The 14,899-nt window shown below is 34.6% G+C and overlaps 1 protein-coding gene across 5 annotated transcripts in view; it reads right to left on the reverse strand.

The window, feature by feature from the left end:
• PSD3 (pleckstrin and Sec7 domain containing 3) overlaps positions 1-14,899 on the reverse strand; it is a 593,010-nt gene that overhangs the window by 287,751 nt on the left and 290,360 nt on the right. For all 5 annotated transcript variants that reach the window (XM_077773127.1, XM_077773129.1, XM_077773131.1 and 2 more), the window contains one exon: positions 5,450-5,539. In XM_077773127.1, the coding sequence (XP_077629253.1) occupies positions 5,450-5,539 (90 nt within the window). The remainder of the gene's footprint in view (positions 1-5,449; positions 5,540-14,899) is intronic.

Here is a 14,899-nt window from a genome sequence, read left to right on the forward strand (position 1 = left end):
AGAGGGAGAGAGAGAGAATCCCAAGCAGGCTCCGCACTATCAGATGTGGGACTCACTCTCACAAACTGTTGAGATCGTAACCTGAACCATAATCAAAAGTTGGATGCTTCACCAACTGAGCCACCCAGGGGCCCCTCGATATTTTTTTTTTCCTAATTCCCATCGGCACCTATTGAATTCGTTTGCTGCTCAAGAAAAAAAGAAAATTAAAGACCTAACTATGACCATGATAAAAATATAAAGAACTTTATCTGAGTATCGAATGGTAGGTGGCAATAAGAAAGTTGAGACAGAAAACAACTAGGGTTTCATGTTTCACTGTAAAAATCAGAAATTAGGGATTATCACAAGGTTAGAAATGGAAAGCAGAATAGATTGAAGATTGAAATGTGGCTTTTCTGTTATAGCCAAGAATAGAGATTCATAGGAAACTCAGATGAAATAAAACTTACAGAAAAGTTTAAGACCAAACTTAAACTGGTCCTGGAATCTGGTAGAACCTTTGAGGAAGCAAATTAGTTCTTGTCCTCTTTAAAGACCCCAAAATAATCCTGGGATATTAATGTAGATGTGAATTATTTGAAGTGTCTAAAACTCGGGGAAAAAAGAAAAGTTGCTAGATGCCCACTTGCTCTCTTACGTTTTCTCCAAACAGTCCTAAGTAAGAAGGTGCAGGACCACCACTCTTGCAGATTCAAAGACCCAAACCAAATAGAAGAGTGGGACACGAGGCATAAGGTCCAGGAGAAACAACCCACTGTTAACAAGGTAAAAAGGCAAGGAAAATATAGGGCTTACCAGTGTTCATTTTCAAGTGCCTCCGCAATGTTAACACAGACTTTATGGAACAAATGTTCCTTGTGGAAAATTTTGATGGCCATTCTTCAGAACGAACAGGTCTTTTTAAAAAAATTTTTATTTAAATTCTAGTTAGTTAACATACAGTGCAACATTGGTTTCAGGAGCAGAAACCAATGAAATCATGATTCAGAAATCATGAACTCATGATTCATCACTCTAGTGCTCATCGTAAGTGTCCTCCTTAAAGCCCATCACCCATTTAGCCCACCCCTCCATCCAACACCCTCTATCAACCCTCAGTTTGTTCTCTATCCCTAAAAGTCTGTTTCCCTCTCATTTTTTTCTTTTTTACCCCTTCCCATACGTTCATCTGTTTTGTTTCTTAAATTCCTCATGAGTGAAATCAAATGGTATTTGTCTTTTTCTGACTGACTTATTTTGCTTAGCATAATACTCTCTAGCTCCATCCATGTCATTGCAAATGGCAAGATTCCATGTTTTTGATGGCTGAGTAATAGTCCGTTGTATATATATACCAAATCTTCTTTACTCATTCATCAAGCAATCGACATTTGGGCTCTCTCCAAAGTTTATTACTGATAATGCTGCTATAAACATTGGAGTGCACGTGCCCCTTCAAATCAATATTTCTGTAACTTTTGGGTAAACACCTAGCAGTACAATTGCTGGATTGTAGGATAGTTCTGTTTTTAAGTTTTTGAGTAACTGCCATACTGTTCTCCAGAGTGGCTACACCAGTCTGCATTCCCACCAACAGTACAAGAAGTAAAACCAACAAGTCTTTGGAAAGAAAGGAAGCCATAAATGATGACAGTTAAAAATCTTACCACAAAAGGAGGAAATGCTCAAAGTCAAGTTCACAGATGGTCCCTTTAAACAGCAAGAGAATGTATATGCCTAGGCTAACAAAGGATGGGCAAAAGAGGTTTTGTGCATTAAAGATAATCTTAATTAGACCTAGTAGTTGTAAAAACTACTTGGTCCTAGTAGTTGTAAAAACACCTTAGATCCAAATCCTGAAGGAAGGGATGGAGGCCCTTCCCAGTCTACTTCAAGCTGGTAAAAAATAAAATAATATTTAAAATAAAAATATATAATAGCTAATACATACAGCATTTATTACATGCTAGGACTCTAAAGGCTTTATATATTAACTCATTCAATTATTAAAAAAACTGATGAGATGGGTACTAATAAAATCTCCAATTTCACAGAAGAGGAAATCAAGGAACTAAATTTCAGTGAATTTACTTAAAGTCCCTCAGTGGGAGCTGGGATTAGAACTCAGTCAGTATAGCTCCCGAGTCCATAATCATAATCACCACCTGACAATGTCTCTCAGAAAGTTCAGCCTCTAATCCAGAGCTGACCCACATTTTACATTCTCATCCCTCTCTATTCATGTACTTAAGGGTTTTATTACTTATTATAAAATCTTAGGAATGCCTTATTCTGTCTGAACTAAAAGCAGAGTCTCCATTTTCCCTTCTTTTCCACACTGTCCTAAGGATGCTTAAGCACAAACCACATCCACGTGTTGGGATGGGTAGTGCCTACAGAGCCATGAAACATGCCAGATGGTTTGGCATATTTTGTTAAATGAAGTGCTGTCTTGATTTGGTGAAATAATAAGGAGAGGTACTTATGACAGAGAACAGTAATGTTTATGGGTGAGAAAGGGGTTGGAAGATGAAGTAGAAAAATAATCTAACTAAAAACCAAAATAAGTCTACTAGTATAATTGTACCTATATTTCTAAGGCCTGTCTCAAACATATCCTCCCACCCAGACTTCAACTTTAAAGAAATTAAATAATATTCTATCACTGGTTGTATTTGGTATCCAAATTATTCTACTTTATACTATAGGCATCTAGAATTTATACTCAAAGCAACTTGCAGGGGAAACATTCTTATTTGCACAGAGCATTCATTTATCTGTTTAGGTCATTTGAGTGAAAAGGGAAACTGCTGTGGAATTGTAAACTAAAAAGAAGAGCTCAATGTATCATTTAAATGTAGTCCAAGGCAAGAGTAAAGCAAAATATTAATTTAAGTCTCTGAATTAAAGTCTTGAAATAAATTTCTCATTTTTCATACTAAATACATTAAGGTTGGGGTGCCTGGGTGGCTCAATTGGTTAAACATTCGACTTTTAGCTCAGAACCTGGAACCTACTTCGGATTCTGTGTCTCCCTCTCTCTCCGCCCCACCCCTGCTAGTGCTCTCTCTAAAATGAATAAGCGTTAAAAAAGTAAAAATATATAAATATGTTAAAAAATTAAAGTTTTCAGATTATCTTTCTTGATAACTTTCTGTTGAGAACAAGTAGAATCATTTTATATTTTAATTTTAATATGGAATAACTATTCATTTTAAGGGAAAGAGAACCATCCATCTTTCTCAGTAGTTTGTGAGGAAAGTGGTCCATTCAGTTCTAGCAAGTTCTCCAAATCCACAATACTCATTGAACGCACAGTGGGCCTTCAATAAATATTGTCTACGACCCAACCATAGTAAACAAGAGACATAAGTTGAACTGCTACCAACGGTAACAAAGAAATCTGAAGAGACATAAATTCAAATGTTACTCTTGATCCTGGGGTGCCTGGGTGGTTCAGTCAGTTAAAGCCTACAACTCTTGATTTTGGCTCAAGTCATGATCTCATGGTTCACGAAACTGAGGCCTGCATCAGGCTCTGTGCTGACAGCATATAGCCTGCTTGGGATTTTCTCTCTCTCCCTCTCTCTGTCCAATTCCATGCTCACATTTTCTCCCTCTCTCTCTCTCTCTAATAAACAAACAAACAAAATAACAAATGCTACTTTGGACCCAAAGAATCTAAAAGTAATAATATCACTATGTATCAATGAAAGCCTCAGTTCAATCCATTTAACTCTAAGCATGTTACCTCATAAATTAAACTGAATGTTGTATATGCCTGTAATTTTTAAGTTGGAGAGAGGGTAAAAGACAGAAAGGAGTAGGTTACTCAGAACCCTGTAAGATGATACCAAATACTTTCTGTTTATCTGTATGTAAGTATGTTATCTGTATGGCATGTGTATAATCATTTTCCACAAAAGTTCAATATTAATTTGAATTCCACCTACTAATTTATCTCTGAAGACAATCAAGAGATAGGCCCTGAAAAAGACAGTGAGGGAGACAGTCTGAGAGAGAGAGAGAGAGAGAGAAGAGACAAGAAAGAGAGAGACAAAAAGAAAAACAAAAGAAAAGGAAAAGACATAAATAAATAGAAACAGAGGAAATAAGGAAGGGAAAGGAGGGAGGAGAAGGAGGGCAGGGAAGGAAGAAGGAGAGCCACACCAAAAAGAGAAATAAAGCAAAAATAGTTTGAAGAAGACCTTTTCTTGATTGAAATCTGCAGTAAAATCCAGATTCTTTCTGAAATGGAAAATCCTCATCTTAAGTGGGTGAGACGTTGAGGTTTGCTATGAAAGGGAATCAGTATTTTACTTGACAATTTCCATGCTAAATGCCACCGTCATTTTCAGTGTTATTTCACTGTCATCTTCCTACAATAAATAAAAAAAGAGTATAATACATGTTTTTCCCCCCCTGAGGTTTATAACAGGATCTCAATATAGCCTCAACTGTAACAAATCATCCAGCAAATTCTTGGCAGAGTAAATCAAAGAACATATGTTTACCCAAGGTGAACGGCAGTCACTGGACTGTATGTTAACTACATTTGGATTCAGACAGCTCCATCAAACACGCTCTAAATCTGCCCAGTAATTCATCCACAGTCATGTATGTTACCATCAGCCTATCAATAAAATCTAAAAGCTTCACTGAAAATGTCTGCTGTCAATTTTCATTTCTTGTTTTTTAATGTTTATTTATTTTTCAGAGAGCACAAAAGATCATACCATGATTCACATGTGTTTCCCTTAGCAAATTTAAAGGAACTGCAAAGGAAGTCTACACATGTACAAAGTTTTAGAAAAGAAGGCTAGAATCAAATAGAAATCTGTCAACACACACATCTTATCCTGAACTTCTAAATTATTCACATCTATTATCAATCACTATTTTATATTTAATCAAATGCATATCTCATCTATACGGCTATAGAATGTTATGAATTCCAAAGCTGATTTTGTTGTCTCCTTGAAAATATGATAGGGAAAAGCATGCTGAATGATGCCAATAATAAAGCTGAGTACAAATAATTCAGATATTCTACAATTACTTACATTTCCGGAGACAACTTCAGTGGCTCTGTAACTAGGGACTGGATAGAGTCACAACTGCTTCCATTATAGCATGTAAATTTTTTTTGTTTCCATAGTGAATATATCTTTGAGATCTTTTCAAGTTCTGACAGTATGCTTACAAATAAATAAAAAACTGCCCACTATGAATCACCAATAATTCCAAATCTAATTATCTCAGTCTTATTGATTACAATGTGAACTTTTAGCATAAATTCACTGAAGGGTACTTGCAGTCTGACACATCAAGGATGAGGCCCGACAGAAATATCACCAACAAAACCAAAAGCAAAAACCAAAATACTTAAGTGATCCTTAGCCTATTTTAAAAATAAGCAGAAAGATAAATATAAGCATATTTTAAAAACCAATCATTCAGTGCTTACTTTCAGTAGATCCTTGGAGAAATCACCACCTTCATTTACCCCTTGGAGGTTTGCAATGAACTCTTGGCAGGTCATCTTCTTTCCAATATTCTGGAATAGAGGCAAATAATACATCATAATGACATATGGGGAATTCTTAAAAACATGATTAAGCAAAGTAAGATTAATTTGGTTTTTCAAAACATGAATATACACATTCCATATATGTGAATACATCCACACATACATATAATCCAAACTTAAATGCATATGAGAAACAGATGGCTTATTATGCTTTCAAAACAGTCATTAAATATAAATAGCAGAATTATGTCAAACCTTTATTTTAACCTAAAAAAATCTGAGAAATGTATGTGACATTTATATTTAAGTTTTTAATGAAAAACATGGATACAATGACATTTCTGAGCTGAACTCCGGTAGCTATTTGCTTATTTGTTATTTCCTACATATTGTCAACAACTGTGAAGCAGCTTAGATTTTACCACTTAGAAGCTAACAAACTAGTCTATCACTATCTCACATGTTACCAGATGAAGTAATAAGACTCCTGAGTCAGAGGCACAGGAATCCCTACAACAATAGGAGTAGTCAAAATGACAGAATTTTCTTGCTCCAGTTTCTGGAGTCCCAATTCTCAGAGAACCTGAGCAGGGCCAGCTGATATGCACACATCACATGGTGGGCTGTGATACAGGAAAGGCACCCTGAGATTTGGGAATCTGAATAACTATAATGGGCAGTAAGCCTGCCTATCACTTTTGCTCTAAAGGAAGGAATCAACTCTCATCATCCAACGCTATAAACAAACTTATACACTGTTCTAGTCACCATATTTTCCAAAGCTGCTCACCATAGAAAAAAATTTGAAAAAGTAGACTAGAACAAAGGAAACCAAAGCTTTTGTTCACAAAATGTACACAAATGCAAGAGACTCATGGAAAATTATTTCCAAATACATTTCCAAACTGAATGAAGGATAATTTTAATAAAAAAATCACACTAATAAACAAAATGAAAAAAATAAAATGTAATTAGGAAATCTAAACTACAAAAAAAAAAGAGAAGATACAAATATGTCAGAGTGAGGAAACTAACAAAGGTGGTATGACAGAAAAGTGTCTCCTGTCCCAGCTCTAGTCAACTAGTAAGAGCTGCCAGTCGTGAAGGATTCAAAGGTTCAATCTGGACACCAAGAGATATCTGTCCACAACAGGGACAGGTATGGGATCTTTGGTAAAATGTGGTCCAAGTGAACAGGAAGTGTACCAACATATCAATATCCTTGTACACAATATGCATACACATAAAATGTATGCTCTGCAACGCTACTTTTCATGAAAGACTAAGAGTGGGGTGGAATATTAGTCTTCAAGTTGAGCAAAAATATTCCAGGAGATAAAGAATTTAAAAGGGATCCAAAGCCATGGATATATTTAAGAGAACACGTATACAACACTTTAACTTCAAAAGTACAGATCTGCCTGGAACATATACATCTGTATATCTTAAAAGTAACCACTTTCCACTTCCCCTCTCACATCTGCTCTTCTACTTTATGATATGAAACAACTAGTCCAACTAGTGAAAGTGCTAAATAACTTTTGTTAAAAACCTTGCCTCTTCCAGGGGCACCTGGGTGGCTTAGTCAGTTAAGCGTCCGACTTTTGCTTAGGTCATGATCTCGTGGTTCGTGGGTTCGAGCCCCATGTCGGGCTCTGTGCTGACTGCCAGCTCAGAGCCTGAAGCCTGTTTCAGTCTGTGACTCCCTCTCTCTCTGACCCTCCCCTGCTCATGCTGTCTCTCTCTCTCTCTCTTAGAAATAAATAAAACATTAAAAAAAAACAAAAACAAAACTTGCCTCTTCCATTAGCAAAGAGGGCATAGTCAGAATGTACAAAAAAGCCTGAATGAATGTTTTAACAATGAGCAATGGCTTTGCCCATGAATTTGGTAGATATTTCCATAATTTAAGTAAATCTGCAGCTCTAAGTTTTGATGAGAATTTAAAGCACAGAAACCTTAATAATAAATAGTTTCACAACACTATATTGAAAAACACAATAACTCAACATTCCCAATCCTTACCAAGGACATCAGAACAAGGTAAAAAGTAATAAGTGTATTTAACAGTCATGTTGATATGACTTGACAGGGTCTTTTTGGTTATGTTCTGAGGATCTGAGAAAATGAATGAATAATGACTACATAAGAAATTCTTTTCCAAGTCAGACAGTTTCTAATTCTTAACTTTTAACAAAATCAAAAGAGGGCATAATTTAATCATTAGTTAAAAACCAAAATGTTCTTTGATATATGGTGTGAATTCAAATACTTGTAACATTATTATTTTTAATCAACTTGTATTGTTAAAAACAAAAATTTCATGAAGAATGATTTATATTTAAACACCTATAGTATTATAGTCATGAAAGGCATCAAAACATATGAAACTTTCATTTCAGTTTATAGTTTTTTTTACAAAAAAGTATCAGATAGTAATCAATAAAAGTCTCCCAAGTATAAAAACATATTACATTTACACACATACAAAAAAAAAAACTATGGAAAAGTAAACAATTATGAGTACTAGGAGAAAAAAGTAAAGAGAGTTGATATTTTAATGAAGGAGGAGTGTTAGCTCACTGTAACTTTTTAAAAAATACTAGCTTTACTGAAGTGATATTCACATAACATTCATCCTTTTGAATTATACAATTCAGTTGATTCATAATACACTTACAGAGTTGTACAGCTATCACCATTATCTAAATTCAGAGTATTTTTATCACCCTAAAAGATACCCGTAACTAACCATTAGCAATCTGTTCCCATCTCTCTCCTCCCATCACCAAGAGTCATCTCCTGGAACCACTAATAATCTTTTTATTTGTATGGATTTGTGTATGCAAGAGCCCTTCACATAAGTGGGATCACAGCAGTCTTTTTTGACTGGCTTCTTTCATCTACCATATTGTTTTCAAGGCATGTCCATATTTTAGTATGTATAAATATTTATTTTTATTGGCAAATAACATTCCATTATATGAATATACCAAATTTTGTGTGCCCATTCCGAAGTTGATGGCTACATGGACTGATCCCACGTTTTGCTTATTATGAACAATGTAACTATAAATATTTGTGTAAAGCTTTTGTGTAGATGTATGTTTTCATTCCTATGTATTTAATGCAGGAGTGGGATTGCTAGGTTGAACGGTAACTCTATGTTTAATCATTTGAAGAACTGTCAGCATTTTTTTTCCCCAAACAGGCCACACCAGTTTACATCCCCACTAGTGAGTTTCAATTTCTCTATGTCCTTACCAACATTTATCTGTCTGTTTTATTTTAGCTATTTCTAGTAAGATATAAATTGTCATCTTGTGGCTCTGATTTGTAATTCCCTAATGGACTGATGATGTCCAGCATCTTTCATCCACATATTGACCATTTGTATATTTTCTTTGAAGAAATGTCTACTCATATCCTTTGCCCTTTTCTTATGGAGTCATTTGTCTTTATTGAATTGTAGGAGTTATTTATATATTCTGGATATAAAACTCCTTCTCAGATATATACTTGGCAAGTATTTTCTCCTGTTCTGTGGGCTGTGTTTTCTTGATGATATTGTCTGAAGCACAAAAAGTTTTGATCTATATGAAACCCAACTTATAAGGGTTTGTTTTTTGTTTACTGCTCGTGTTTTTATTGTCAAATGTAACAAATTATTCCTAATCCAAGGTGAGAAAGATTTACTCTATGTTTTCCAAAAATTTTATACTGTTAGAGCTTATATGCAGATATGTGATCCATTTTGCAATAATTTTTGTACAGGGTAGGAAATACAAATCCAACTTCATTCTTTTCAGTGTGGCTCTCCACTTATCCCACCACCATTTGTTGAAAGACTATTCTTTCTCCTACTGAATAATCTTGGCATCCTTGTTGAAAATCAACTGACCATAAAAATAAGGGTTTACTTATGAATTCTCAATTCTATTGTATTGATCCAGATGTATGACTGGATGCCAGTATAATACTCTCTTCATTCTTATAGCTTTGTAGTTGTTTTTGCCATTGCATTTTACTGTGGCTAAAAAAACATAGCAAAAAAATTACCATCTTAACTATATTTAAGTTATAACCATATTAAGTTATAACCAAAATTCACTGGTGTTAAGTATATTCACATGGTTGTAACACAGATTTCCATAACTTTTGCATATTGCAAATCTTAAACTCTATACCAATTAAAAAACAATCCCTCTTTCCCACCCCGAGACTCTGGTAACAATCATTCTACTTTCTTTTTGTTTCTATGAATTTGACTGCTTTAGATACCGCACATTAAGTGGAATCATACAGTACTTTCTTGTATATATGTATGCATGTATGTATATACATTCCAAATGCATAAATGTATACATACACACACACATAGATATATGTGTTTCAAGTGTACAGCTTTATAACTAGACACCTGCATACGCTACCCACATGATCCTATCACAAGATCCAGTTACCATCTATCACCATACAGTTGATCCCTTTTACCCATTTCACCCACAACTCAACCCTCTTAAATTCTGGTAAATATTACTCTGTTTTCTGTATCCATGAGTTTGTTTTGTTCATTTATTTTTTTACTTTCCCTATATGAGGGAAATCACACAGTATTTGTCTTTTTCCATCTGACTTATTTCACTTAGGATAATACTCTTAAAGTCTATCCATGTCACAAATGGCAAGATATTATTCTTTTTTATGGTTAATGTTCCATTGAATATACTACATATTCTTATTTATTTTTAATTTACATCCTAGTTAGTTACATATAGAGCTAGAGTGATTTCAGGAATAGAGTCCAGTGATCCATCCCCCTATGTATAACACCAGTGCTCATTCCAACACGTGTTTTCCTTAATGCCCCTTAACCATTTAGCCCATCCCCCCTACCCATAGCCCTTCCTGCAACCCTCAATTTGTTCTTTACATTTAAGAGTCTTATGTTTTGCCCCCCTTTTCTGTTTTTATATTATTTTTGCTTCCCTTCTATAATGTTCACCTGTTTTGTATCTTAAATTCCACATGAGTGAAGTCATATATTTGTCTGACTCTGACTGACTTATCTCACTAGGCATAATACCTTCACGTTCCATCAATGTTGGTGCAAATGGCAAGATTTCATTCTTTTTGATTACAAAGTATACTCCATTGTGTTTGTGTGTGTGTGTGTGTGTGTGTGTGTGTGTACATATATTCTTTATCCATTCATCTGTCGATGGACATTTCGGTTCTTTCCATACTTTGGCTATTGTTGATAGCACTGCTATAAACACTGGGGAGTATGTGCCCCTTTGAAAAAGCACATCTGTATCCCCTGGATATATACCTAGTAGTCCAATTGCTGGGACGAATATAGAGTAGTTCTATTTTTAACTTTTCAAAGTACCGCCATACTGTTTACAAGAGTGGCTGCACCAGCTTGCTTTCCCACCACCAGTGCAAAAGAGATCCTCTTTCTCCACATCCTCATCAACATGCCCGAGTTGTTAATTTCAGCCATTCTGACTAGGGTGAGGTGGTATCTCATTGTGGCTTTGATTGTATTTCCCTGATGGTGAGTGATGTTGAGCATTTTTTCATGAGTCTGTTAGACATCTGGATGTCTTTTCTTTGGAAAAATGCCTATTCACATCTTTTGTCCATTTCTTCACTGGATTATTTGTTTTTAAGGTGTTGAGTCTGATAAGTTCTTTATAGACTTTGGACACTAACCCCTTAACTGATGTCATTTGCAAATATATTCTCCTATTCTGTCCGTTGCCTTTTAGTTTTGCTAATTGTTTCCTTTGCTATTCAGAAGCTTTTTATCTTGATGAAGTCCCAACAGTTCATTTTTGCTTTTCTATGAAGTGTGTTGACTAAGAAGTTGCTGCAGCTGAGGTCAAAGAGATTTTTGCCTGCTTTCTCTTCCAGAATTTTGATGGCTTCCTGTCTTATATTTAAGTTTTTAATCCATTTTGAGTTTATTTTTGTGTATGGTGTAAGAAAGTGGTCTAGTTTCATTTTTCTGCATGTCGCTGTCCAGTTGTCCAATCACCATCTTTATTCCATTTTATTCTTTCCTGCTTTGTCAAAGATTAGTTGGCCATACATCTGTGGGTCCATTTCTGGGTTCTCTATTCTGTTCCACTTATCTGAGTGTGTGTTTCTATGCCAGTACCATACTGTCTTGATGATTACAGTCTTGTAATACAGCTTGAAGTCTGGGATTGTGATGCCTCCAGCTTTGGTTTTCTTTTTCAAGACTGCTTTGACTATCTGGGATCTTTTCTGGTTCCATACAAATTTTAGGATTGTTTGTTCTAGCTCTGTGAAGAATGCTGGTGTTATTTTGATAGGGATTGCATTGAATATGTAGATTGCTTTGGGTAGTATTGACATTTTAACAATATCTGTTCTTCCAATTGAGGAGCATGGAACATTTTTCCATTTTTCTATGTCTTTTTTAATTTCTTTCATAAGCTTTCTATAGTTTTCAGTGTATAGATTTTTCACCTCTTTGGTTACATTTATTCCTAGGTATTTTATGGGTTTGGTGCGATTGTAAATGGGATCAAATCCTTTATTTCTCTTTCTGTTGCTTCATTAATGGTGTACAGAAATGCAACTGATTTCTGTTCACTTATTTATATCCTGCGACTTTGCCTGAAATCATGGATCAGTTCTAGCAGTTTTTGGTGTAATCTTTCATCTCTGTGGTTAAATTCTTTCCTAGGTATATTATTCTTTGTGATGCAATTGTAAATTGGATCGTTTTCTGAATTCATCTTTCCGCTGTATTGTTATTAGTGTAGAAAAATGCCATTGATTTCTGTGTATTGATATTGTGTCCTCAACTTTATTGAGTTCATTTATAAGTTCTAACTGATCAGTTTTCTGGTAGAGTTTTCAGGGNTGAGTTTATTTTTGTGTATGGTGTAAGAAAGTGGTCTAGTTTCATTTTTCTGCATGTCGCTGTCCAGTTGTCCAATCACCATCTTTATTCCATTTTATTCTTTCCTGCTTTGTCAAAGATTAGTTGGCCATACATCTGTGGGTCCATTTCTGGGTTCTCTATTCTGTTCCACTTATCTGAGTGTGTGTTTCTATGCCAGTACCATACTGTCTTGATGATTACAGTCTTGTAATACAGCTTGAAGTCTGGGATTGTGATGCCTCCAGCTTTGGTTTTCTTTTTCAAGACTGCTTTGACTATCTGGGATCTTTTCTGGTTCCATACAAATTTTAGGATTGTTTGTTCTAGCTCTGTGAAGAATGCTGGTGTTATTTTGATAGGGATTGCATTGAATATGTAGATTGCTTTGGGTAGTATTGACATTTTAACAATATCTGTTCTTCCAATTGAGGAGCATGGAACATTTTTCCATTTTTCTATGTCTTTTTTAATTTCTTTCATAAGCTTTCTATAGTTTTCAGTGTATAGATTTTTCACCTCTTTGGTTACATTTATTCCTAGGTATTTTATGGGTTTGGTGCGATTGTAAATGGGATCAAATCCTTTATTTCTCTTTCTGTTGCTTCATTAATGGTGTACAGAAATGCAACTGATTTCTGTTCACTTATTTATATCCTGCGACTTTGCCTGAAATCATGGATCAGTTCTAGCAGTTTTTGGTGTAATCTTTCATCTCTGTGGTTAAATTCTTTCCTAGGTATATTATTCTTTGTGATGCAATTGTAAATTGGATCGTTTTCTGAATTCATCTTTCCGCTGTATTGTTATTAGTGTAGAAAAATGCCATTGATTTCTGTGTATTGATATTGTGTCCTCAACTTTATTGAGTTCATTTATAAGTTCTAACTGATCAGTTTTCTGGTAGAGTTTTCAGGGCTTTCTATATGTAGTAGAATGTCATCTGTGAACACAGTTCTACTTGTCTTTCTGATTTAAATGCCTTTTACTTCTTTTTCTTGTCTAACTGCTACAGCTAGGACTTCCAATACTATGTTGAATAAAAGTGGCAGGAGTAGACAACCCTGTCTTATTCCTGTTCTTAGAGGAAAGGCTTTCAGTTTTTCACTGTTGAGTAAGATACTAGTTCTGGGATTGTCATATATGGCCTTTATTAAGTCTAGGTATGTTCCCTCTATACCATTTTTGTTGAGTTTGTATCATAAATGACTACTGATTTTTTATCAAATGCTTGTTCTGTGTGTATTGAGATGATCATGAATTTTATCTTACATTTTGTTATTGTGATATATCACACTGAGTTGCAGATGTTGAACAATCCTTGAATTCCTAAAATAAACGACACTTGATTATGCTGTATGATTCTTTTAACATATTATTGAATTCAATTTACTGAATTTTGTTGAGGATTTTTGCTTCTATGTTCATCAAGTGTAGTGGTCTTTAAGTTTCCTTTTTTTGTGGTGTCCTGTCTGGGTTTGTTACCAGGATAATGCTAGCTTTGTGGAATGTGTTGGAAAAGGCTCCTTTCTCTCCAACTTTTTGAAAGAATTTGAGAAGAATATTAAATCTTATTTGAATATTTGATAGAATTTGCCAATAAAGCCACCTGATCCTGAACTTTCATTTGTTGAGAGGTTTCTGATTATTGTTTTAATCTACTTTACTGGTAAAAGTCTATTCAAAATTTTTTTCATATTCAGTGTTGGAAGACTGTATGTTTCAAGGAATTTGTTCATTTCTTCTAGGTTGTCCACCTTGTTGGCATATAATTGTTCCCAGTAGTCTCTTGCCATCCTTTGTATTTCTGTGGTATCACTTGTAACTTCTCTTTCATTTTTAATTTTATTTGAGTTCTCTATCTTTTTTTCTTGGTTAATCTAGCTTAAGAGCTTACTGATTTTATTTATAGTTTGAAATAACCAGCTCTCATTTTCACTGATTTTTTCTACTGTCCTTTTAGTCTCTATTTCATTTATTTCCTCTCTGATCTTGAGAATCCGTATGAATATTAGGCTTATTTTTTTTATTTCTGCAAAATATGTCACTGGGATATTGATACAAACTGTATTGAATCTACAGATCACCTTGGGTAATCTTAACAATATTGTTTTCCAATCCATGAACATGGGAAGGCTTTCTATTTACTTGTGTCTTCTTTGTTTTGCTCTGTAGTAAGTTTTGCAATAAAGAAGTATAAATCTTCCAAGTTATTTCTCTTTATTTATTTTTGTATTTCTACATGAATCTCAGGATTTATTTATCAATTTCTGCCCCCTCCCAAAAGGCCAACTGGGATTTTGACATTGTACTGACTCCTAAAATCATTTTGGAGAGTATGCCACTTTAACATTAAGTGTTCCAAGCCATTACCATGGGATAACTTTCCACTTGATTTCTTTGAAGAATGTTTTGTAGTTTTCACCATCAATGTATTACCTTATTTTGTTAAGTTTTATTAAGTTTCT

The sequence above is a fragment of the Crocuta crocuta genome, unplaced genomic scaffold (genome assembly GCF_008692635.1).
Source record: "Crocuta crocuta isolate KB4526 unplaced genomic scaffold, BGI_CrCroc_1.0 scaffold177, whole genome shotgun sequence".
NCBI lineage: Eukaryota > Metazoa > Chordata > Mammalia > Carnivora > Hyaenidae > Crocuta > Crocuta crocuta.